At 39.3% G+C, this 27,448-nt stretch overlaps 1 protein-coding gene across 9 annotated transcripts in view; it reads right to left on the reverse strand.

Moving 5' to 3' along the window:
* Positions 1–17,662: 17,662 nt before the first annotated feature.
* FMN1 (formin 1) overlaps positions 17,663–27,448 on the reverse strand; it is a 383,790-nt gene continuing 374,004 nt past the window's right edge. For all 9 annotated transcript variants that reach the window (XM_070584360.1, XM_070584371.1, XM_070584336.1 and 6 more), the window contains one exon: positions 17,663–26,575. In XM_070584360.1, the coding sequence (XP_070440461.1) occupies positions 26,531–26,575 (45 nt within the window). In that variant the 3' untranslated portion in view covers positions 17,663–26,530. The remainder of the gene's footprint in view (positions 26,576–27,448) is intronic.

Consider the following 27,448-nt stretch of genomic DNA (forward strand, 5'->3'; position numbering starts at 1 on the left):
CTGGAAAATGTTCTTAATCGTGGTGCTTACTTCTTTGATTGTTCCCCTCTGAAACAATCTGAAAAGCAAAAACAAAAACCATATCTTGCGTTTGTGCTATTTGCTCAGGAGAACAAATGAAATCAGAGCCGTGTACTGACTGAAGAGGTTTTAGTTTTAGATATTAATAATGGCATTTAAATTGCTATAATTCCCCCATCTATGCTACAAGGGAGATCTTATTCACGTAATTAGAACTAAATCATGTATAGAATTTCTACAGACACTAAGTAAATTGCTAGACCAAGGGCACAGTTGACCTTTCTTTTAAAGTTGTTATGAAAAATTTATGGTAAGACAAATCTACGCTTTTATAACCAAAATGGAGGAAAAGAAGCACATAAGTTTTCAACTACACATTTTGGAACTTGGTTCCAAACTGCGATTTGGGCAAAACATTCAAATAATCTAACACGGATGTGCATCCTCAGTTATGAAGTTAGTTTTGCAAACCAGAAAGTTCTAGCTCTGGGGAAAGGGGCTAGAGAAGAATGGTCAGTGGACTGGGCCACATGATGACAATGTGGCCATGGCTTTGAGCTCCTGAAGGCCTCCCACATGACCAGAGAGGCACAGGGTTGAACTCCTCAGTACATTTTTATAAGATCCCATGGAGTTTGTTTCCTTTCAAAACTATCAGGAGGTTTGACTGATTCACCCAATATACTTCAGTGGGAGCTAAAAAAGCCATGTTCTCTAGACCTCAAAATTGAGAGAGTGGATGAATCTTGCGATTGGTAGGTAATGTGATCTGCCTTTTGTAGCAAGCCAGAAGCCAGATGTCCCCTCCCCTTTGATCTGAATAACACTTTAGGCTGCAGACAATAAGATTGGTTTTAAATTTATTGTCTCTTTGATTTCTGCATTCTAATGCTTTTTAAATTCTTTACACAAGACAAGGCTATATATAGGCAAATGGGTGGTTCAATGGAGGCCAAAAAAATGCGAGTAGCTTTGGAGAAGTGCTACGCAGAGCCTTGTACATATTTCTCTGCAAGGAAACAAAGACAGTTTACTTGGGGGCAGGAAATTTTTCTTTTCCAGTCATTTTACTCCACAATGAAGTTTCCCATTCTTGGCCCCAGCCAGATTTGTGAAAAAGTTCCTTGCAAAACACCCGTCTTAGCAAAGTAATAAGCAGAAGTATCCAATTAAGTAAAGGAAACTAAATCAGAATGTCGCCATTCTCTAAGGCCTCTATACCCTTCACCCCAGTTAACGTTTTACTCCTGTCCTTGGTGCTGCAGACTGTAGTCCTGTTGATGGTGGAGAAGCAAATGCCTGGGTCCAACCTCACCCTATGAGGAGAGCTAAATGGCATCTATGGTTCTCCTTTAATTAATATTAAGTGAACAATATTGACTGGGCATTTAATCAAATGGGTAAAAAGATGTGGCCCAGTTCCTGCCCTCAAGTGGATCAAACCATGGACGATTGCCCCAAGAGGTCAGCCTATTCTGGGAAGAACACCAGGAGGATGGCAGGAAAGGGGTTCAAGTCCCAACATGTTTTCATTGCAGCTACGTGACCTTGAGTGAGTCATGGTTTCTCTATATCTCTGTTTTCTCTTCTGGAATATTAGTGAACTCATGCTCACCCAGCATTTTATTAGATTCAAAAGACTTTTCACAAACAAAATCTTATTTGAGCTCAATAATTTCCCTGTGAGGTAGCCAGGCAGCACTGTCCATATTTTAGCATGAAGAAGTTAAGCTAAAGTGTTTAAGTCCTTCCCAGAAGTCTCACTACTAGTCTGAGACAAAGGCGAGACCGGCACTCAGATCCCCTCACACCTTCTGCAGTGCTCTGTCCACTTAATAAGATTGCCCTGCCTCTTTGCCTGTGAGTTGTATGGACAGAGGAGGTTTTATCTGTAAAAAGGTTTGCAAATGGCTACAGTGATTACAACAAAATTCTGATGCTTTTCCCCAAGAATTCCCTACAAACTTCTCCCGGAAGAAAGGACAAGCCGTGAAAGCACTCCGTGACGTGAGGAATAAGAAAACAGCAACCACTGACTTTTTCCTGCATTCTATGGTGCAGCTCACCTTTGCAGCACGGGAGCAGAGCCCCAGAGGCTCCCTTTGTGTCAACACACCTATCAGATTTTCCAGCCCGTTTTCAATCAATTCCTTGGATATCAGGTATTAGGCCATAAAGCACTTCTTTCTGCTTTATGGTTATGAAATATGAACGATGGCCACAGCTGAAGCTTTTAAGTCTGACGGGGATGGCTCCCAAGAGAGGCTCTTAGAAACCGAAAGGATAATCAGGAGGGGCTGTGAAGGTGGGAGCAAAAACAGACCCTCACCACACCGGATAATCAGGTCTCCCTAATATATTTGCTCAGTGGTCACAGAACACTGTCCTGGATGTTTTGAAGAAATATGAAGAAAATATTAGACCCAGTCTGTATACCCAAGAGCACTACAGACAAAATGGTATCAAAACTCTTAAAAAAATCTGTGAAGTTAGCAGCTACAGGGTTATATCCAAATAGGAATACATGGAGATGGATTCAGGAGCAGTGATGGAACTGTTGATGTGGCTGGCTTCATCCATGTTTTACTTTTTTAATTTTTATTATTATTATTATTTTTGTTTTTGTTGTTTTTTGAGGAAGATTAGCCCTGAGCTAGTTGCTGCCAATCCCCCTCCTTTTGCCGAGGAAGACTGGCCATGAGCTAACATCCATGACCATCTTCCTCTACTTTATATGTCAGACGCCTACTACAGCATGGCTTTTGCCAAGCGGTGCCATGTCTGCACCTGGGATCCGAACCAGCGAACCCTGGTCTGCCGAGAAGCAGATGATGCGAACTTAACCACTGTGCCATGGGGCTGGTCCCTTTTTATTTTTATTTTTTTTAAAGATTTTATTTTTTTCCTTTTTCTCCTCAAAGCCCCCGGGTACATAGTTGTATATTCTTCGTTGTGGGTCCTTCTAGTTGTGGCATGTGGGATGCTGCCTCAGCGTGATTTGATGAGCAGTGCCACATCCGCGCCCAGGACCCGAACCAGCGAAACACTGGGCTGCATGCAGTGGAGCGCTCGAACTTAACCACTCGGCCACGAGGCCAGCCCCATTATTTTTATTTTTTAATGATTGTCCCTGAACTAACATCTGTCACCAATCTTCGTCTTTTGTTTTTCTTTCTCCTCAAAGCCCCCCATTACACAGTTGTATACGATAGTTGTAGGGCCTTCGAGTTCTTCTATGTGGGACGCCACCTCAGTACAGCCTAATGAATGGTGCTATGTCCGCGCCCAGGATCCGAACTGGTGAACCCCAGGCTGCCAAGGGGAATGCACGAACTTAACCACTCAGCTACAGGCTGACCCCTTTGCTCCTGTTTTAAATAGACATCTCTTAAAGTGACTGCTTCGAGGTGTCCTTTCAGACCCAAGGCCCACCTGCCTCTTCTCTACACTTTCACTTTTTCTAAAAAACTTAAAAAATTCATCCTATCTGAATAGAGATTTCCACTGCATTGAATGAATGCCCAAGAGATTCCCACTATGTGATCAGATTACTTTAGATGACCTGAGGAAGAACCGTATAGGGCCTATGGGATTTTATCCCAAATGACCAGAACCTCACTTGCTGAGAACGAGCACCAGTTCTTAGTTCAGACACAAAGCTTCCTCCTCTGACTCTCAGTCTGGCAGAGGGAAACGGGTGCGCTCAGCGATGAGGTCTGGTCTGCAGGTGACATGATGCTGTGCTCAGGGAAGCAGGGTTCTACTTCTCGGATTCTGCATGAGGGAGAGATCGCTGCTAGGAGCTGAGATTTATGTGTCAGGCTGGCCTTTCCCATCCTAGAATTCAGATGCACATGAGATCGCTGGGGAGCCTGGAAATTCTGTTACCATCCGTTGGCCTAGGCCAAATCAAAACATGAGGAAGGTAGCTGGGTGATGCCATTTAAATTGAAATCATCTGAGGTACATAGAGTGGGGATATTTAAACATGAAATTTAAAGCGTAAAGAATATTCCAGTACTACTGTCTTACAACGTACAGCAACTTGCTCTTTCTAAAGTGCTGCTATCTGGCATCATTTGAGTCTCAGAACTGTGAGGTAGGGAGGTGAATGCACATTTTTCAGATTGAGAAATCAAGATTCTAAAAGGTCCAGGGACTTGCCTAAAGTCAGAGAGCAGAGTTATGACAAGAACCCAGCTTCCCAATGCCTAATTTAGCCCTTTTTAAAATTTTTGTTTATTTTTTGCCACATAGCCTGATCTGCATTAGGCTCCAAAGCTCCCTGGATTGGAAGGATATGGTGGCTCCTGTGTTTTGTTTTGTTTTGGTCCTTTTTAAGATTTCCTTCCTTTACCATGCTTTATCATATACATACAGAGAAACACACAAAACGAAGCAAAGTTCATGGAATGATTAGAAAACAAAGACGTCTGTAGTGTTGCCAGCACTGTTACAGAGTACTGTAACACGGTGGAGGCTTTTTGTGCATGCCACTTGGGGAGGCTTTGCGGGCAGGAAACAGGATCCTCTGCTTTCGAGGGCTCCACAGCTGGAGTAAGGCTCTCCCGTCACTGTGCGAAATTCTTAATCCCTTATGACAAGGGACCCTCTAGTTTCATTTTGCACTGGGCCTGTCCTCCTGCCCATCCTGCTCCTTCCCTCAGAATAACCATTATCCTAACTTTTCCAGTGGTCCCTTCTTTACAGTTATATCACTTCCGTATGCATATGCAAATATTATAGTTTATTTTACCCGTTTTTGAATTATATATAAATGGAATCATACGGCATATTATTTTGTGTGCATGGCTTCTTTCAGTCAACCTTGTTTGTGAGATTCATTCATGTTGTTCTTTGTAGCTGTCATTCATTCAGTCTCATTGCTGTGTAGTATTCTAATAGGCGAATATATGTATCACAATTCCTTTTTTATTTATTCTGCTTTTGATGGAAATTTGAATCGTTTCTAATTTTGGCTATTATGAACAAGGCTGCTATGAACATTATCGCATGTGGATCTTTGTGCAAAAGTGCTTGCACTTCTGTCAAGTGTTTACCTAAGACTGAAATTGCTAGGTCATAAAGTGTGTGTCTGATCAGCTTTAGTATATGATGCCAAACTATTTTTCTAAAGCAGCTGTCTCAACTTGCATTCTCTCCAACAGCATAAGAGAGTTTCCTTGCTGTGCATCCTCACCAACACTGGGTATTGTCTGTCTTTTTAATTTTTTTTTTTTTTTTGAGGAAGATTAGCCCTGAGCTAACTGCTGCCAATCTCCCTCTTTCTGCTGAGGAAGACTGGCCCTGAGCTAACATCTGTGCCCATCTTACTCTATTTTATATGTGGGATGCCTGCCACAGCATGGCTTGCCAAGTGGTGCCATGTCTGCACTTGGGATCTGAACCGGTGAACCCCAGGCCACTGAAGCAGAACGTGTGCATTTAGCTGCTGCACCACCCAGCCAGCCCTCTGTCTTTTTAATTTTTAAAAAAATTATTTTATTGAGGTCGTAATGGTTTATAACATTGTGAAATTTCAGGGGTACGTTATTTATCAATTTCTGTATAGACTGCATCGTGCTCACCACCAACAGACCAATTTTTATCTGTCACCATATGTATATGCCCCTTTACCCCTTTTGCCCACCCCCTGTCTTTTTCATTTTAACCATTCTGCTAGGTATATTAAATCCTAGTGATAGCTCACTGTGATTTTAATTTGGACTTCCCTGATCAGTAATGTGGTTGAGTACCTTTTCAAAAATTGTATTGGTTGTTTGGATAGCCTCTCTTGTCTAGTTTCTTGCTGATTCATTTATTATATTATTTGGGCTCTTTTCATATGAATTTACAGGAGTTCTTTATGCATTCTGGATGGGAGTCCTTTATCACAAATAGGTATGGCAAATATCTTCTCCCAGTCTGTACCTTCAAGATATCCTTTGATGAAGAGAAGCTCTTAGTTTTAATGTAGTAAAATTTATCGATACTCATGGTTGGTAATTTTTTGTGTACTGTTTAACAATCTTTCCCTTTCCCTGGTCATGAAGACAGTCTTCTGAAAACTTGATTGCTTTGCCTTTCACATTTAGATCTACCTGGAACTGATACTTGCGTGTAATATTAGCAAGAGGTCCAGATTTCTTTTTCTTAGCTGAATATAGCATTATGCCAGCACCATTTATTGCTAACGTCCTTTCCTCACTTCTCTGGAGTGTCACCTGTGTCATGGATCATATGTCCATATGTGGGACGGTTTTGGAGCTTTCTCTTCTATTTTTCTGTTAGTCTATCCTTGCACCAATACCACACTGCTATAATACGTAGAGTTTCAAAGATTTTTTTTGATATCTGGTAGAACACTTTTTTTTCTTACCCTGTTCTCTTCTTCAGAAGTGTCTTGGCTATTCTTAACACTTTGCCTTTCTGTTCAAATATTAGAATCAGCTTGTCTAGTTTCATAATGAGATCTGTTGAGATTTTGAATGGGATTGCATTGAATCTATTAACCAGTTAGGATCAAATGAATACCCTAGAATACTCCATGTATAAATATGTTTAGGTCTTTAATTACTCCAATAGTTACTTATAATTTTCTGTGTAGAGATTGTGCGCATATTTCACTAGCTTTGTTCCTTGGTACTTGGTATTTTGTTATGCTATGGCAAATGGTATTTAAAAAATGTATTAAAAAGTGTGTGTGTATATATATATGTATATATAATACATACAAATATATATCAAGTTTTATATAAAATATATTTACCTTGTATTGTATCCAATACATAGCAATGCTTGTTAATTCTAATGATTTGTCTATAGTTTATTTTAGATAGTATGCACATACAGATAATATATACATATTATAAGATATACATATCTTATACATATGTTACATATATACATATATATAAAAAAATAATTTTTTTTTTTGAGGAAGTTTAGCCCTGAGCTAACTCCTGCCAATCCTCCTATTTTTGCTGAGGAAGACTGGTCCCAAGCTAACATCCATGCCCATCTTCCTCTACTTTATATGTGGGACGCCTACTACAGCATGGCTTTTGCCAAGCGGTGCCATGTCTGCACCCGGGATCCGAACCGGCAAACCCCGGGTCACCGAAGCTGAACATGCAAACTTAACTGCTGTGCCACCGGGCCGGCCCTGTAAATAAGTTTTATTTCTTCCTTTCTAATTTCTAGAATTTTTACATTTTTATTTTTTTACATTATTGTATTGCTTAGGAACTTTATCCAGTATAAATGTGATTAGAGATGATGATAGTAGCATTCTTGTCTTGTTCTCAATCTCAGAGGGAAAGCTTTTAACATTTTACTGTTATAATGCTTGCTTAGGTTTTTTTTATACAGATACATATTTTTTTCTTTTTTTGTGAGGAAGATTGGCCCTGAGCTAAGATCTTTACTCTACTTTATGTGGGATGCCACCACAACGTGACTTGACAAGTGGTGCTAAATCCTCACCCGGGATCTGAACCAGGCCGCCGAAGCAAAGTGCGCTAACTTAACCACTACACCACCAGGCTGGATTCTATACAGATACATCTTTTTCAGATTTAGGAAGTTCTACTGTATTCTAGTTTGGGAAGAGTATTTTTTTCATTATTAACGTATGATGCATTTCATCAAATGCTTTAGAGGGTATCAATTGAGATGATCATTTTTCCGTTTTATTCTGTTACTATGGTGGATTAAATTGCTTCATTTGCCAATATTAAATAAACATAGCATTCTTGGAATAATAGACCTGAGTTAGTTATGGTATATTATCTTTTATATATTAGTTGGATCCAGGTTGCTAATATTTTGTTTAAGATTTTTAGACCTAAAAATCTTGAGAGTCACCTGTAATTTTCCTTTATTATATTCCTTTATTAGATTTTAGTATCAAGTTCATTTGGTCATTTCTTTTTTTATTCTCCAGAAGAGTGTGTAAGATTGGTGTTGTCTTTTCCTTAAATTGTTGATAGATTTCCTGTGAAGACTTTGGGTTGGAGTTTTAATTATGTTCAATTTCTTCATCAACTTTAAGAATATTTGTATATTCTATATCTTCTTTATTAGATTTGGCTAACCGTATATTTAAAAATAATTTTTCCATCTCACCTAAGTTTTAAAAAATGTTGGTATAAAGTTTTTAACTAATAAATCCTCTTATCTTTTTATTTTCTACAGCCTGTGTGTGATGGTCCATGTTCCATCTTTCATTCTTGGTATTGGTTGTCTTTCTCTCTCTGACTTTGATTCAGTCTTGCCAAAGGTTTAAAAAGTTTATTAGAGGGGCTGGCCTGGTGGCTCAGTGGTTAAGTTCACACGTTCTGCTTCTCAGCAGCCCAGGGTTCACTATTCTGATCCCGGGTGCTGACATGGCATCGCTTGGCACGCCATGCTGTGGTAGGCGTCCCACATATAAAGTAGAGGAAGATGGGCATGGATGTTAGCTCAGGGCCAGTCCTCCCCAGCAAAAAGAGGAGGATTGGCAGTAGTTAGCTTAGGGCTAATCTTCCTCAAAAAAAAATAAAAAGCTTATTAGATTTTTTAAAGAATTAACTTTTAGCTTTGTTAATCTTATATTAATTATTTCTTCATTCTACTTTTTTTAGACTTCATTCACCATTACTTTTCTAGTGTCTTGAGATGAATATTGGTTCATTAATATTCACCCTTCTTTTGTATTTATGCATTTAAGATTCTAACTTTCCTTCTAAACACTGATTTTGCTATATTCCACAAGTTTTTTCATGAAAGGATATTATCATTCAGCTCAAAATATTTTCTGATTTCTATCTTGATTTCTTTTTATCCACTGGTTATTTAGAAGTGTATGTCTTAATTTCCATAAATATAGAGATTTTCTATTTAAAAAAATTATTTATTTTAATTGTATTGTTTTCACAGAGCATATTCAATAGATTCAATTTCTTTAAATCTGTTGAATTGTGCCTCGTGGCCCAATACATGATCAATTTTTGAAAATGTTTCATATATGCTTAAAGAGTTGTTGGGTGCTGTGTCCTATATAAGTCAACTAGGTCCATTTCTTAATCATGTTGTTCAAATCTCTTTCTATTTTTTTCTGTGTGTTCTATCAGTTACTTCCACAGTGTTTGTGAATTGTCTATTTCTCCTTATAGTTCTATTTTCCCTTTAAATATTCTGAGGCTAAGTCTTTAGGGCAATACAATTTAAAATGGTTTTATTTTCCTGTTAAGCCTTTTATCATTGTGAAGTGTCCCTTTTATTCTACAGTGATGCTTTTTGCCTTAGAGTATCCTTTAAATGATATTAACATAGCCACACTAATTTTAGGGCAGGGCTTCCAGTGATAAATTCTGTTTTGCTTGTGTGTTGTTTGAACACTGAATAAAGCATGCTATTATCTTCTGGATTTCACTGTTTTACTTGATAAATCACCTGTCAATCTAATTTTTGCAACTTTGATACATTTGTACACTTTTTCATTCTTTCGGAATTCCTATATATCTTGTCAACAGCTATGAGGGTTTTGTTTTTCTCAAGGAATCCAATTGAAAGAATTTATCTTTTAATTGGGGTATATAATCCATTTACTTTTAATGTAATTACTAATATGAATTTAAATCTACTATCTTACTCTAATAACCCTTTGATTCTTTTTTTTTTTTTGAGGAAGATTAGCCCTAAGCTAACTACTGCCAATCCTCCTCTTTTTGCTGAGGAAGACTGGTGCTGAGCTAACATCCATGCCCATCTTCCTCTACTTTATAAGTGGGACGCCTACCACAGCATGGCTTTTGCCAAGCGGTGCCATGCCTGCACCCAGGATGAGAACCCCCGAACCCCGGGCCGCCGAGAAACGGAACGTGCAAACTTAACCGCTGCGCCACTGGGCAGGCCCCTCACCCTTTGATTTTAATGTCTTTTTGTTCTGGATGCTTTTAAGATTTTATCTCTGTCTCTTGTTTCCCTGAAGTTTAATTACAATGTGTCTATGAGTGAATTTTTTAAGATTTTATTTTTCCTTTTTCTTCCCAAAGCCCCCTGGTACATAGTTGTACATTTTCAGTTGTGGGTCTTTCTAGTTGTGGCATGTGGGATGCTGCCTCAGCATGGCCTGACGAGTGGTGCCATGTCCGAACCAGTGAAATCCTGGGCCATTGAAGCAGAGTGCACAAACTTAACCACTTGGCCACGGGGCTGGCCCCAATGAGTGAACTGTTTTTTAATTATACTGCTTGGGTTTCTTACAGCTGCTTGAACCTCTTGGTTGATGTCTTTCTTTAGTTTTGGAAAATTCTTTTATTAACTCTGCTAATATTGCTTCATTACTTCTGTTCTCACTTTTCTTACCTTCTCTTCAGTGTTTCATCTCTCTGACCTTCATTTTGGATATCTTCTTCTGATTTACCTTCCAGTTCACCAATTCTCTATTAAATTATTTCTAATTTGCTTTTACAACCATCCATGCATTCTTAATTGGGATTACTCTATTTTTTAGTTCTAGAATTTTTCTGTCTCCCAAATCAGCTCTGTAATTTTTCGTGGTTTTCAGTTCTCTGCCAAAATTTCCAATCTTTCCTTTTTACTCCTTGAACATAGTAAGCTAATAGTTCCAATATCTGGAGCCTCTGCATATTTGTTTTTATTATTATTCCTATTGATTTTCCTTCATGAATGGTGTCTCGTTTGCCTGTTCATCCTTGATTGTGTGACAGGCATTTTATTTGAAAAATTGGTTTGTTCCCACAGATCTAGGATGATATCCTACCCCTCCAGAAAGGACTTTTGTTGTTGTTCCAGGCACCTGAGAGCACTTGCAATTTGGTATCATCTTAGCTTGGCATCATTGACATTTGAAGCTGGATAATTCTTTACTGTGGGGCTCAGGAGATGTCCTATGCCTTGCAGGATGTTTAGAAGAATCTTGGCATTTCCCTACTAGATGTCCATAGTGCCTTTTCCCAGTTGGGATAATAAAAAATGTCTCCAGATATTGGCAAACGTTCCCTGGTACTTGAGAATCATGACCTTAACTCCAGACAAGAGGATTTTATCAGGTTTAAACATAGTGGACTCTTATCTCCACTTTTGTCCCCTAGCAGGTCAAGGCTGCCAGAAGCATAGCCTAGCCTCTCAGTCATCTCTTTCAGAACACTCAGGTGGCAAGCAATACTGAACACCATGTTTCTCTCTCTGGTTTTTGATCTTCTCTCAAATCTTTGTTCAGTAATTTTTACATTGTAAAGACTTTCCCAAAGTCTTTCAAGTAAATTTTAAAATATTTATCCTGCTTTCCTAGTTGTCCTCAGTGAAGACTAGATCCAAATTATCTCTCATGCCTTAATATAGGGATGTGTGTGTGCATGCCCATCCCTGCTGCCTGAACACCACCTGTCATATCCTAGGACTGATCTGCGACTGTGGGTACTGAGTTTCTATATTTACTACCTCCTTCTCACATGGGCCATTCTACCCCCTCGTAGAGATTCTCTCTTTTTCTTTGCCGTGCTAGAATTCTTTTTACTACTAAAACATTTCTCAAGACAAATGTCTAAAGAACCAATTTTCAGCTCTAAACATCAATGACCCAGTCTCAAATATTAATGTACGTTTACTGTAAATGCCCATCTATTTTCATTAGTGGTGTGTTTCCTCCTGGGTTCACTGTATGCCTTGAAGACAAGGGCTCAGAGGGTGCTTTCTATAATAGCTGCTCACAGAGAAATCAGGGATCCCAATAGTCATCCAGGCCAAACAGACGTAGGAATTGAGGTGAAGTAAGTCCACATAAACAACATACTGTTGGGAAATAACTAGAATTGAAATAATGTGTCACCGCTAGAAGGATGAGAAGGGCCAGAAGAAATCAACTCGCATGCAAACCAGGTAATAAAGTGACGAGGCTTGGGTTGAGGAGATGGGATAATCCTCTTCTCCACTGTGAAGTTCAAGAGGGGATGGTCCTAGGAAAATCAAAAGCCATACTGGCTGCTCTTACATGAGAGAAGGAAATGATAATTGTTTTATGTCAAGAGTTTTTGCATTATTTCTTTTTACCCTTGGCAAACTTATGCAATCTGTTTATTTTTTAATCCCCACTTTTAGACGCAGAATCAGAGGTTAGCATGCTGTAACTTGCTTCAAGTCACCAGGCTAGCAAGTGGCACAGCTGGGATGTAAGATTGGATCTAGCTTCAAAGCCTGTGATTTTTTTTTTCTTAGCTTTGCTGCTCCTACACTTCTCTTAGGATCATGACTTCTCAGTTGAGGGCATGTAAATTAAAATGAGTATTTTAGAAGACCATCTTTCTCTAAGTTACCATTGAGTTTTAGTTGGGGATCCAGTGAGAAGAGGGACTCATAAAAAGAGGAAAAAGCCTCTTTGGAGAAGCTGTAAGATGGCCACTGGGGGAGCTCTCAGTGGAGTCAACATTCTTTTACCTGTTACTCAAAACTGGAACAAGCTAAAGAGCGGAGGTGCTCTGATTTTTCTAGATTAGCACTCTCTCTCCACTTCTTAGGCCCACATTCTTCTTCTGTGAGACAAACCCCTCTAAACGCAATAGTTTCTCAGAAGGGGCCAACAATTCTGGTCTTTGGAACTAGGCTGGAAGTCGTGGAAGATGAGACTAAGGATTGAATAATGTGGTAGTTCTTCATGTCTTCTAGAACTGAAATATAAGGGAGGACATTTTCTTTCTTGAAGGATTTTTCTCTTTCCTTCTACTTCTGGTTCTGGCCATCATAAAGAAAACTGAGTATGACTATCTATTCATTCATGGTTCTTTCACTAACAAGAAAATATTCTCCCAACAGAAAGGTTTAATTTCAGCAGCAAATATCTTCAAAATGACCCTAATTGAGGTCCAATTTGGTCTCAATTTGGCTTCAAATCAAGCAATGGACATACCACAATATTGGCTCTGGAAAATTCTAGCACTACAAGACCCAGTTTTGTTTAAACATTCATTCCTATGGATAGGAGATTGTTTTACCTTCTCAGATATATTTCCAGATTGACTTATTGCAAGGTTACTTCAGGATAACTACTCAAAGGTAGATTTGATGGCAGCTCATCTTTGTCCCATGTGGTTCTCACCAACTCGTCTTCATTTTTTTAGGACAATCATTTCTTTTTTTTCTTTTTTCAGTTTTATCACAAGGATATTTAACAAAAAGTTCTCAACACTGGAAAAGATGTGCTAAGTATTAAACTGTAACAAAAGGTGCCTACTTACTTATTATCATGATTATTTAGACCTATTATTTTTAAAGCAGTTGATGTTTGACGAACAGGTGCTTTGATGTACTTAATTATTGTTTTACATGGTTTTTTTGGTAATCTCATCAAATGAATATTTCTTATTCTAAATACTTCCCTCTCTAGGTAATCTATTTTATTTCTTAGCATTTTAGAGAATTTATTTTCTTTTTCCTTTTTACCTCTTTACCCCCTTCATCCATTTCTTCCACCCCCTGCCTCTGGCAACCACCAATCTGTTCTCTGTATCCATGATTTTTTATTTTGTTTAAGATTCCACATATAAGAGAGATCATATGGTATTTGTCTTTCTGTCTCTAACTCATTTTAGTGAAATGCCCTCAAGGTCCATCCATGTTCTTGCAAATGGCAAGATTTCATCCTTTTTAATGGCTGAATAATATTCCATTGTATATATTCGCCACAATTTCCATTCATCCATCAATGGACATTTAGGTTGTTTCCATGTCTTGGCTATTGCAAATAATGCTGCAATGAACATGGGGGTGCATATGTCTTTTTGAGTTAGTGTTTTCATTTTCTTTGGATAAAAACCCAGAAGTAGAATTGCTGGTGCATACAGTTCTATTTTTAATTTTTTGAGGAACCTCCATACTATTTTCCATAGTGGATGCACCAGTTTACATTACCATCAACAAGTGCACAAGGGTTCTCTTTGCTCCATTTCCTCGCCAAAACTTATTTCTTGTCTTTTTGATAATAGCCATTCTAACATGTGTGAAGTGATATTTCATTGTTTTTGATTTGCAAAACCCTAGTGTGATTTGAGTTGCCTTGTCTTATACCCTACTTCATCTCATATACAGAAAGAAGAAAATTCCAGAAGGTGCATATTAGTTGTTCTTTGAAGGATATATATACAGCTCCATTCTGTTAGTTTCTTTGGCTTTTACAGAGTGCTGGTGGCTCCAATACTCTTGGCTAAATATTTGACAAAAAGTACACTATGGTTTGAAAGGGCAGAAATGTATGAAAAAGAGGCATCTTGATAGATGGAAAATTTTTTAGCATATCTCAAAAATGAAATTATAAGACCACCCATGAGTTAAAACCTTATACTCTTTGTCTATATATCCTTCTTACTCCTGAATCAGTTAATTCTACTTCTGTGACCTTAGAGATAGGATAGTGGCTGAGAGTATTTCTTTGGAGTGTCTGAATTCTGGTTTCTTCACTTACCAATTGCATGGGAAATTTATCAACTTCCTCAAACATCAGTTTTCCTGTTAAATAGTAGTAATCTTTACCTCATAATATTATCAGGATTAAACAAAGCAATGCATACAAAATGCTTAATATAGCACCTGACATATAGGAAGCCCTTAATATATATATACTATTATTTGCTTTATGATGGTGCAATATGCATAACAAGAAATTTACCATTTTAACCATTGTAAGTGTACAGTTCTCTGGCATTAAGTACATTCATATTGTTGTGCAACCATCACCACCATTCATCTCCAGAACATTTTTTTTTTTTTTAAAGTGAAGGAGATTTTTTTTTTTTTTAAGGATTTTATTATTTCCTTTTTCTCCCCAAAGCCCCCCGGTACATAGTTGTATATTCTTCGTTGTGGGTTCTTCTAGTTGTGGTATGTGGGACGCTGCCTCAGCGTGGTCTGACGAGCAGTGCCATGTCCGTGCCCAGGATTCAAACCAACGAAACACGGCCGCCTGCAGCGGAGCGTGCAAACTTAACCACTCGGCCACGGGGCCAGCCCCCCATCTCCAGAACATTTTCATCTTCCCAAACTAAAGCTCTGTACTCATTAAACAATAACCCCCCAGTCTCCTTCCCCCCTAACCCCTGGCAACCATCATTTTACTGTCTTTATAAATTTGCCTTCAATATACACTGCATATAAGTGGAGTTATGCAATATTTGTTCTTTGGTGACTGGCTTATTTCACTTAGCATCTTGTCTTCAAGTTTCATCCATGTTGTAGCATGTGTCAGAATTTCCTTTCTTTTTAAGGCTGAATATTATTCCATTGTATTAATTCATATGTAGTATTGTTATAATGGTCAAAGAAAGCTCTACTGAAGCCATTGCAAAGATGTTATTTCATTTACTCACTGGCCAAGACGCAGCTTCAGTGGCGATCACCATCTCTACTACTCATATGATAAGAAATGTAGGCTTCTAATTTTAGAGTAAAATCTTAGGACCACCTTTGAGTCCTTTTCTCCACTAGTGTTTATAAAGTCCCTGTTACGATACACCTCACTTTCTTGAAGGCAAAGAATGACTTTATTAATAGGAGCAAGACAAACATTTTTGTGCTCTGATATGCAGGCAGGAGGAGGAAAGATTTGGGGGCAAAGAAGTAGAGAAAATTTTGAAAAGGAAATCTGAAATTTAGTTTTAGAACAAAAATAAGAACAAGGGAAGGAGGAGGAAGATCAGATAGGAAGAACAGGGCAAGCTTCTGGGAGAGAATGTATTATCCACATATGGTCGCACCAATATATCTTCCATCCCACATGCTGTTCTTACAATGTGGTGTTGACACTCCTCCATCAAGAGGTGGGGTCTCTTTCCCCACTTCCTCAACCTGGGCAGAACTTTGTAAATACCTCAACCAACAGAATATGATGAAAGTGACAGGATGTGACTTCTGAGCCTTGGTCAAAAAAAGCATTACATGCTCCACCTTGGATCACTTAAGCAGCCCTGTGGAGAGGCACTGAGGCCCCCAGCCTCAAGCCAGCACCAACTTGCCAGCAGAATGAGTCAGCCACCTTGGAAGGGTATGTTCCAGCCCCACTCAAGCCTTCCAGTTTTCATATGACTGAAGACCCAAGGGACATATTACCACAACATTATGAGACTCCAAGAGAGAACCGCCCAGTTGACATCTTCTCAAACTAACAAAAACCACGAAAAATAGGTATGTGTTGATTTAATCTACTAAATTTTGGGGTATTTTGTTATGCAGCAATTGATAACTAAGATGGTTACCTTCTCTTACCATTCATCGTCACACAATGATGGGCGTGAAGCAAATGTTATTTTGAGAAGGCTTAGAGGTACCCGAAGGGGTGCAGGCATTCATGCAGGCAGGGCCAGGGCAGGCCAACTTTCAAGTCTTTTATTTCCATGAATACATCACAGCCAGGTGAAAGTGGGCAGCTAGAGTCTGAAGTGAAATATTTAGCTTCAGGAATTTATGGCCTGTTCGTTGGACCATCTGCATACACAGACTGTTTAAAGAATAGGCAAAAATGTATACTTACACATTCAACAGGTATCACTATGCTCAGCAAGGAAGAGCATGTCTTAGTTCAACTGGAGAGGAGATTCTTCCTAAGGTGTTCTGATATTTTTCCTTGGTCCTTAGGATACAGAGGCCTCCACCTTCTCAAAGGTGCCAGCTCACAAACAAGTTTAATAATGGTTCCTACAACCCCTCAGGAACATTTGGACCCTTCTTTTGAAACAGTTCTAGAACCTTTCTCAGTCATTGAGTGTCCTGAAGAAGGGGACAGTGTGACGAAAGAGTTGAGCAGCGGGAAGGGCTTTGGCCTTGGGGTCGAGATTTGGATTCTAGTCTTGATGTGTTCACTGATACTGAGTGTGACCTTCAGCAAGTCCCTTGAACTTCTGTAGTTTCTACTCTGTGAAATAAGGAGACTTCAATCCAGCATCTGAAGATTTTTTCCGCTCTATGACTTTATGATTTAGAAAATTTCCTAGTGATGAAATGTCTCCCCAGATAATAACTATGTCTGTTCATTAAATGTATCTATACACACTGGGGCATATTTCAGCAAACTTCTAGAACTCAAGAGTAAATGGCATTCAGGAACACTGAACAATTGAATCAATTAAAAAACACACAATCACACTTGTAGTTAAACAAAAGAATGTTTTGCTGAAAGCCTTTCAGTTTTTTGTTTATAAATACCCGCGTGTCATATCATTGCTGGAATAGAATTTGTACCTTGTGCTTAGTGCTAGAATACAATTATATTTCTGTTCTATTTCCCTTGTATATCATTTACCAACTGAAAACTTGAAGTCAGCAATCCCTGTGTTTCTCCCTTCCACGTCTCCACCTTGAGCAATTTATGTTCAGGTAGCGTTGCTTCTGGCTCAGCCTACCTGAAACAACGCCTGGCTAGGTTTGTCTGTTTGGTGTCAGCCTTGACTGCTTAGCCAGACTGCCCACTTGTTGGTGGGGTGAATGGGAAGAAAGAAGGAAATGTGAATGATGGGCTCACTCTTGCATTCAGTGGTAATGCTGCACCTGAGCAGTAATGAAATTAAGAATGACTGGTATTCTGCATGTTAGAGGACTGTGGGATACTGTCTTAAATGCCTCATCAGAACAAATCTGTACTGCACACCAGACAGACATGAAACCAAGATTTATTAAAATACCCTTAGCATATTTACAATTGCAAGCCACGAACGCAGTTCTCTGCAAATTCCAAAAAATAGAGTTCTATCTCTTAAATTAACAGAGGTATCAACAGATTAGGATAATCTATCACAGAGATAGAATTCTTTGAATAGACAACTGATGTTTTCTAACCAATATATATTATGTACAAAAATACACTTGATGTGATGACCAAGTAGAGTCAAGGAGGAAAATATATATATTTACACACACACATATTTTCATTATGTACAAATCAATATTGGTTCCTTCATCCTTTCTTTTTAAAAATAAATACTTCATTTGGTTGCAAATGACATTTACAAATTCAACTAAAAAGCATTTCTGAGCTTCGACAAAATTAAATATGCAAACAAATTAGAAATACATATTTTTAAAAATTTAAAGGGAAAAATACCTGAATCCAATTAGCTTATTACATTAAAAAATATCCAAAAGCACGTAATGTAAGTTTTCATGTCTTTAAAGTGCCTTCTCGTTTCTCAAACTGTCTTCAATATTGCTTAAAATCCTTTAAGATTACACCTACAAATTGGTATAATAATTAATTAAACAGAAAAGCCAAGGTTTTTCCAGATCAAACGGTTGACTAGGACATTCTTATACTTTGCTGTTAAGCACTTTCAAGAGTGTAATAGCTACTCTTGATCTGAAAATAACCACACATTGTCAACATCCTGATCCAGATTCGTGTAGATGTTTGAATCATGAGTAGCAGTAAGAATGGAGCGGCAATGAAAAGTGTATGATTCAAAATGCTTGCACAGAATTAATTTGCCCGGCAGCACAGAAAAGTTACTTGAGATTCAAAAATTTAGTCTGATGCATCGTAGCTGGTGACCCAGACTGATTTATATTTTATCAAAAGAATGGTTCCTAATTAGACAGTTTTAAAGTAAAAATCTATGAGAAATCGAGAAGGACTACAACAACCCTCCCCTGGAACTTCTTAAAATAAAGTAGAAGAAAATGAAAAAGAAATGTATTTTCCATCTCTTTTATGGATTTTTCCCTCTTTGCCTAAGTGATGAGGTGACGCTGACATTAACAAGAGGCAGCCACAGCACTGTGTCTCATTTGGTGACAGTGGAGTGTTCTGTCCAAAGGGCTGTGGAACAGAACAAGGGCTCAGGGAGACATTCGGCTGTCTGTGACGGGGAGAGGTGAAAAAAGCTGGGTCTGGGAGAAACTGTAAAGTGAGGAAAAAATAGCCGTGGGGTGTGAAGGAAGGGGAGGCTGAAGCGGAAGTATTGAAAGGAAAAAAGTGAAATAAATGAAGCTAGATGCCAAAATGATATTTGAGAAGCACAGAGAAAACTGGAACGGCCATGGACAACCAATCCCGTGGAAATGAATCTGAAATTTAGAGTTATTAAAGCAAGCACAGGCCAATTTCTTTGGGCTACCTGCTTTTACAGCACACTGTCAGGCACTGACCAATGCAAGACACTGGGCACTCTGATTTACTAATACAGATTCCTTGAGTTTCCAAGGCTGCCCATACCACAACCATGGCAAAAATCACCAGCTCCCTAACAATGCATTATTTCAGCAAAACATTGCACTAGCCTAGTTCAAATTTTCCTTCTCCCCATCTCTTGTTTTTCTCCCTCATCCCATCCCTTGCAATCTCACAAGGCTGAAGGAAGACACATAATTGCACTGATCAAATGCATTTTCGGAAGTAGCGTCCTGGGTGCTGCTAAAAAAATTAAACCCTAACAGAAATGAAATAATTTACATTTCTGTTTGGCCTGATTCCTATTAGGATGCTGACTGATATCACTTAGGTTCTGGGCAAGCAAGCCAGTGATGATTCTCCAGGCCAAAGCACAATCCACTAGATCAAAGGTCAGGGGCACACTGCTTCCTCTCCTCGTCTAAATTAAAACTCAATAATGGGAAAAAGATTACGCTCAATCAACGACATGTTTTCTCTAAAGAATCTCAAAAAGTATTCAATTTCTAATTTTAAAAATTTCTGCCTTATTTTAGGGCTATCATATTGTTTCTTTAAAGAGAAGCCCTTTTTTTCTCAATACTTCTCTCTTTGAAGATTATACATCCTTCTAACAGTAGGGTCATGTTATTTGTGTCGGGAAATTAACAAATTGTAAAATTAATGACTTGGAATAAACCTATCCCTTTGGTAGACCAAAAAAAACCCTATTTGTGTCACCCTGGGCAGACAGGAGAATTGTCACTAGTGTTGTCTCCTCACTCATGGATTTGTTTCCAAAGCAAATGGATGTCTTTGTAGGATTACAGAGAGTGCACTGTCCATGAGGCTGAGACCACCTTCTTTATGCCTTGGTGGTCAGGTTTGAAGAAATAAGATTATAGGTAGGGACAAGTTGCCAAGAAGAAAGGAAAAAATGAGCAATTTATAGTTCACTCAAGCCTATCTAAAATGTAAAGATTTTTAATCTCTTTCTAGTTTCTTACTGGAAAGAGTAGTCCAGTTTTTGTATGGTATATATCCACTTTTGAATACCTCATAGAAAGAAACCTGGAATTCAAAGTCCATCTTAAGAGTTCCCAGAGAATTGTTCATTCCTGAACACTTTTATCATCTGTGTCATGGGGAGGTAGAAAGTAATTTCCCTGTATATTCAGTGGTCTTTGGGACTAGCTTTTTATTTTGGAAAGGCAGACCTGGCAAGCTGACCCAGATGAACAATCAAGAATATATTTGTTTCATGAGACAGGAAGGGAAGAGCGCTCTGGAAGAGAACAATGAAGGAAAGTAGGTACAACTTTGCCAAAGAGATTGATAAACCACTGTGCATGCTTGCCTGAAAACGTCTGATTTCTTACTTTATATGCTAAATATAAGATAACGCATTGGCAGCTCACACCACGTATGGGGAGATATATCCATTCTCTTTTAAGACATTTTTAGTTTCAAAGACAGAGAGTCCCTTGGTGTCTGCACAGGTGAAATTTAGGGAAATGCTCAGGCTACCCGACAGCCTGACTGTGGTAGAAGGTTGTTTACACCATGGAGAAGGATGCCAAATTCTTGGGAGGTGAATTTCTGCTGGAAATTCTGGGTTCATTTGCATTTCACTAGCCCAACGCTATCAAATTTCACACAAAGCATAAAAAAAAAAGCCCAAAGTAGTATTTGGATCAGCTTATAGAAAAGGAGAGACTGGAGATTCTTAGTACATTTAAAAGAAGATTAAAAAAAGAAAATTAAATGAGCATAGATGGCATGTAGAAGAATAAATTAAAGGCTGTAGCTACCACTTTCATATAAAATATTGAGATTAAGTCAGTCTTCCCCAGATTATAGAATGGAGAAGATAATCATGAACAAGTGCCTCACAGGTGTAATATGCAGGGGTTTATTTGAGTTCTTGATTGAATTGAACTATCTGTCATACCAGAGACCGGACGAACGAGAAGGGAAAGGTCCTCTGTTACTGTTTATCACCAGGCTGGGTGGGAGAGGGGCAGAGGGTGGAGGGGAAATGAATCCAACAAGCTCCATTTGGGGACAGACAACCTACTGAATGAGGCTTGATTTGCTTCTCTAATTCCTTCCTTGGGAGAAACCGCATGGGAGCTTAGATGGAGTTAGCTAGCTGCCATTTTCATATCTTCACACTTCCAAGTAAGTTGCCAATTACACAAATTTCCCAAGTGCTAAGTTTATATCACAGTGTTGATTAAGAGTCTTGGAACAAATAAGGTTACTGAATTGGCTTCAAGTTTGACATGTTAAAACTCTTTTGAATTTACTACTTCGCAGCAAAGTGTTGATCTGGAAGGGTTTGGTAGATTGCCCACTCCTTGGGAGGTGAAATGAAGAACTGTGAAACTAAAATTCAGTGCCTCTAACAAGGTGTCAACAACTGACAGGAGTGCAGAAATGACACAAAATGGGCCTCTCAGTCACACACAGCTATGTAACCAAGCTTAGTTATGCCTGGTTTCAATTGCTAATGGAGTTAGAAATACTGTTACGTGAGCCTACAGGACCCAGATCTGCTGAGGCCTGTTTCTGAAGGTGCTTTTCGTTGAGTGACTTCTGCACCAACAATAGAGAAAGTTCCAAGCAGCTAGACTGTTTATAGCTGGAAAGTGGAAATATACCCAACAAGTTAACTGCATTTTGGAAAGGCCAAAAACTATGCAATCTTTTCAAATAGTATTAGTTTGGCCATGTAGACTTGTTTCTTTTGTGTTGCAGATTTATGATGACAAAGTAGCTGACATAAATGAAAAGTTATTTCTTTATTCAGTACACTCTCTTCAGTTGTAGTGTTCCTAAAGGTAAAATCCTAACACATCAAATGCAGTATTCAAGGTCTTCTGGATGTTCCACATGCATAAACTTAAGAGAGAATCCAGAGTAAGGAAATTTTCATGGTCTAGCATTTCTCCCACTGTATCACACCACGTCTCTCTGTGGCTTTTTCAAAATCAATTGTTCAGAGCAATACTTGACTCTTTCAAATCCACACTCTAAAAATCCCCGGTTTAGGCTATAGTCTCAGCAGGCAGTGGACAGCTCTTACTTCGTCTACACTCATCAGCCTTCACGGCTTTTCAAATTCTTATGTGCTCAGGACTTCTACAACATTGCATTTCACAGTCTGCTCACTTTCTGTGATTCAGGAGTGAAATAATTTGTGGATTGCCAAATCTGCTGATGCTTTTTCTTTCCCTTCTTTCTTTCGGTCATTTTTTTTTTTGATTAGAAGAGGCAAGATCGAAGAAAAATGAAACCCAAAAGAGCTCTTGTTTGCGATTTTTAGATAATAACTATTTCATAAAATTTGATATTTACATCAGCTATTCAGGGGAACAAAAGCTTAATTTTTGGTCTTCTTCCCTACCCTTGCCACAGAAAGCCCCAGATTGGTTTTTATCTTTGTTCCGGGAGGGGACAGTACTACAAAATAGACCAACTGAGAATGTCAGGGAATGAGGAAGTTCCCCTATCAATGGTACAGTCTGGTTACTAGGAAAGAGCCCGCAGGTCTGCATTGCTAATTCCCCTTCACACACTGACGACTGCTCTTCGCTGTGCTGCCATATGCAATGATCTGTGTCAACAACACCAGGCAAGGGGGAAGTAGAAATAGAAATGAGAAAATATAATGTTCAAGAAAGCAAGAAAATAATTAAAATAAAAACTACCCCATAGGAGTCAGAATAATCTATGGAGAGATATGCAATCCCAAGCCAACAAGTAAATCTTTACCAAAAATACACTTACATCTCTTCTGCTATGTCTGATCCTGGCCCTTGGAAGAACCAAGCTGATGATGACTTGATCCTTTTGGAGGTTTCCAATACCACCAAAGAGTTTTATTCCTTCCTTCAGTTTTCCCAGTTTCTCCACAAGCAGCATATGAGCTTCTCATGTAGGAAACGCCTTTTCTTATGGTACTTATGGGAAAAGCAGGTGACTAAGGGACGGCCAGCAAGTATGCAGCTTGTACTGTCCTTACTAGGGGGCATGAGAGGGTCAGAGACCAGCACTCAATGTGGCATTCAATCCCTCAGCCATGTTGCTGATTTGTTCCGGCTAGAACATTTCAAGATGGAATAGCACCACTGGGTTCCTTACTCTCCTTCCCAGATTTCAGAAGTTCTTTCTCCATATTTCCTAGGTACTTGCAGTGAGTGTCTGAAGATACATCATGGATGTCAATTCAAGGATTCAAAAGGCAACTGTTGGGCAGCAGGTCCGTCACGTGTGACCCCTGCGCCTCCACCATCATTATATTCACCCATTTCTGCTTGGCCACACTCTACCCCCATTCCCACAGGTTGCCTCTTCTTGGGTTAAAAGCCACACAGCTCACCTCCTTCTAACCTGATTTTTGACACCTCACAGGCCTGATGTTTTTATCTAAAGAGTTTATAGCATGCTTTAGTGTAATATCTGATATACTTGTATGCTCAACGATTATGCTAGTTACTCATGCAAGAATCTGAACTACTATCCAACTGTGCCCTTGGTTTTAATGAATTCTTGGCTAGGAAGAGACGATGTTGCTTGTAAGTTAAGGTTTCTCAGAGTCTGACTAGTAAGTCTGGTGTGAGTGGTTAAAAGACAGAGTAGTAATACGGCCACTCTCCATCTAGTTCAGGGAAGGCTGTGGTTAGAACAGCTACTTAAACCCTGCTTGCCTGAAACGCTCAAGCTGCTAAGTGTCACCCCAACTACTTCCTCTCCATGAAAAGTTGCCCTGAACACAAGCTCTACTGCATTTTAGAGGGACCATTTTAAGAGCCTCCAGGTTGTTTCAGATGGCCCACCTTGAACAAACTCTTATGAACCTTCACTAAGCATCAACTTAGAGTAGAAATGAAGGCTATGTCAACAATGTGGTACACGTGTGGACTGGGGAGGGAGCATCCAGACATATAATGCAAGATTCAAACTGGGTGAGAATAATGGGGCTTTTGCCCTGGTGTTTTAATGCACTAACATACTACATTTGACCAGTCTCACAAAATCATGAGGTTTCCCCAACAGAGGCAGGCAAACTTCACTCTAAAGAGTAAAGAAACAGGTATTTTATGGCCAATTTCTAGTTTGTCCACTAGGATGAAATTCAACTTGGGCTGTATATCTCTAACTCTCAAATTAAATGTTTCTACTCATTGTTCACCAGCATTGGTTCCCTGAGAGCTTGTTCTTGCAGGGTTACATGGCCAAAGTAACAGTCCTATTTACTTTCAGTGATTTTCTTGTGAGCATCCGACTTAGAGACCTGAAATGGGCTATGTGACTGCCCTGAAAGCCATCTTGGGCTCTCTCCCATCAAGTGTATGAGACCCAGAAGGATCTAGACTTGTACTGGTCTCACTGAACTCAACGTTGATTCCCAAGGCATGGGCAAAACAAGCACTTTTCTTTTGCACAACAATACTAAGAGGAATGTCAGAGTGCAAGATGGCTGTAAGTGGGATTTATTTTAAATTCTTGAATTCCTTAGATTTTCTTCATGGTTAAATGAAAATGAAGAGGAACAATACAAGAAAGTAGTATGAAAAGCTCCTTGCTCAAAAGCACCTTCTTTTAGCCATGTAAGTTTCTTATCAGCTTTTCTATTTTGCTTTTCATCCTTTTACTTTAAATTGAAAAAACAAAAAACAAAAACACCAACCCAAGCATGTTACCATATTCCTTTCTTTTGAATGGTTAGAAAAGATGGTTAGCACCTGCATGAATATGGCTTCCGTGACTTGATTTGATCCTGACTATGCAACCTTGATTCCCAAGATGGGCATTATATTAGGATATGGTGCTGTTTTAATTAGCAGAATCTATTATGGGGTCCCTGAGGGGGCTGATGACTGGCAGGCATGTCCTGGGTAGACACTCAGGAACCTGGCAAGTTGAAAGCTTCTGGGAAGATGCTGGGGCAGGGGGTAGGCTACACGTGGCAGACAGATCCTGAGAGTCTGAAGGTTCTTGCTCATCTCTCGACTGTTCTCTACCAATTCGAGGAGAAAGTTTGGATCTCTCTCCCTTCGAGGCCAAAACCTGATAGTCTCTGATCCTACTCACAACTCACCCCCAGTTCCCTTTATTCTTCCTTCATAAGATAGATTTGAAGAGTGATGGCTTACAGAAAAAATGTCAGGGGAGAGGTCCAAGGTGGTTTCTCTTGTGACTCAAGGGGCAGTGGTCTTATGGGCTCCCAGGGTCGGAAAAAGCTGCCTATGCATGACAGTCCACTCAAAGTAGAATATTAATGTAATCATCTTCTTTTCATTTGGACGTAGAGAACTTTCTTTTCTGCCCTTAATTTCTTCAACATCAAAGACTCCTGGCTTCACTCTCTGTACACGCCTGTCAGTCAAGGTCGCGATAAAAGGCTCTGAGCAGCATTTGCTCTCCTGTCTGGAAGCTGCCTTGTGGGGTTGGCGGGAGAGGCCCAGCCACTCACAGACCCTGAACAAGACGCAGAGCTCAGCTGCATGTCGACATGGCATTAGCCGTTCATGAACGATATGAAATGTGAAATGTGCTCTGTCCCCGGGTTACTTGTCCAAGCAGGTTCTTTGACCCCAAGTCTGTCCCTGCTCAAGTATCACTGTTTCTTCTGGGAATGAGGTGGAGAATCCCTGTTGGTTTAGGAAAACACAAAGAACTGATATAAAAACAAAAGAATGTGTCTTGCTTAATGGCTGACGTCAACTCCTTGTATCATAACACATATTTAACCCCTCCTGACACCCATGTATTACTCCATTTTCTGTTCTTTCCATTACATGAACAACAAAATAACCATTCCTCCAGTCTGGGAAATACATAATCTTGGACCTCTTTAAAAATAGTTTTGGTAAGTTTCAACAGTTTTGGTGAAAGATGCTTCTGGATCTTGTTCCAATAGGATCAAAATTAAGACTAATAATCAAACCAGCAGTGTGTAAAGACCAAGGCTTGAACTCTCTCAAGGCAAATGTCATAAAAGATCCTTTTCTTCTGTCACAAGTTTACATGTATCAAGTTTTGGTTAGAAAGCTTCAAATCTCCACTTCTAAAAAGAATTGGAAAATCTTGGTATTCTTTCTGGTCTTATGAGGGAGTGGACTTTGCACCTCCACAAGAAACAATTATCAAATACTCCGGCAATGCTCCCTCAAACAGCTTTTATTGTTCCTGTGGCTTAATAAGGGACTTTCTTCAAGAAGGCATGGGGTGCTCACTGTGGGTGACCTCAGAAAGAGATGAGCAAAACAGACATTTAGTAACATATCTTTCAAGAACTTCCTGCAGCAGTGATGTTGGAAAGGCTCATGCAAGGTACTACGTCTCCGCTGTCATCCTTTTCACGTCTCTGCGTTAGTTGGTGGTCACACTGGCTTCCTTCTGACGCAGTCTTTCTTTCTGTTGTTTAAGAAAAAAAAATGAGTTTATCATCAATCCCTTAATTTTTCACCTTTCTCAGATTTTGATACATTTCTCAAATTTTGGTCTAGACTGTTGAAGAGTTGTACCAAACACCTTAGAAAGGAGAATATCTGTATCCCTCTTTCCTGAAACCCTCATTACCTGCCCCTCTCAACCTATCCCTCTTACTCTTCAAAAAACAAACAAAAAAGAATAGCCAGCCAATCAACCAACTATACCCATCAAAAACACCGACTTTCACCATGCCAGGTTGCTCTCTTCTGTTCTCTTTTTCTGTGGCAAAGGTCCTAACTTTGTAGTGTTACTCAAAGACTCCTCCTACCTGCCTCCTCAGCCTACTAAGGGAATTAGGAAAACTCAGGAAATAGTTTCTAGGAAGTCTAGATATGAAAAAATCACTGTTTCCAAGTTGAATGTATTTACATGTGATCAACCCGGGAGAAGTGAACAAAGGTATTGCAGGATGGCAGATGACCAGACTTAGTCTCTGCAGAAGGGCAGGAGCTCCCATTTTGCCACCGATGTTCTGCTCTGATCTCCCTGAGCTTCGTTCTCAGGGACAACCACCTAAAGGGGAAGGACATGGAAGTCTGCTGGCAAGATATAAAAACAAACAATAGTATGCAAGACAGAAACAGACCCTCACTGTTTCTAGGACTTTAGAAAGTAACTACATTAAGCATAGTAAGGACGGCGTGTCTGCTTTTGGGGATGGCAAACAGAAGGCTAAAAAAGAAATGGGAGAAGTATATACCTCTGCAAAGAGCAGAGGCAGCAAGAAGCCCCTTGAGAATGATCCTCAGCTGTTTGTGATCTATGAGATGTGACATCGCAGTGAATTACTAAATT

The sequence above is a fragment of the Equus przewalskii genome, chromosome 1, assembly GCF_037783145.1.
Source record: "Equus przewalskii isolate Varuska chromosome 1, EquPr2, whole genome shotgun sequence".
NCBI classification, from domain to species: domain Eukaryota; kingdom Metazoa; phylum Chordata; class Mammalia; order Perissodactyla; family Equidae; genus Equus; species Equus przewalskii.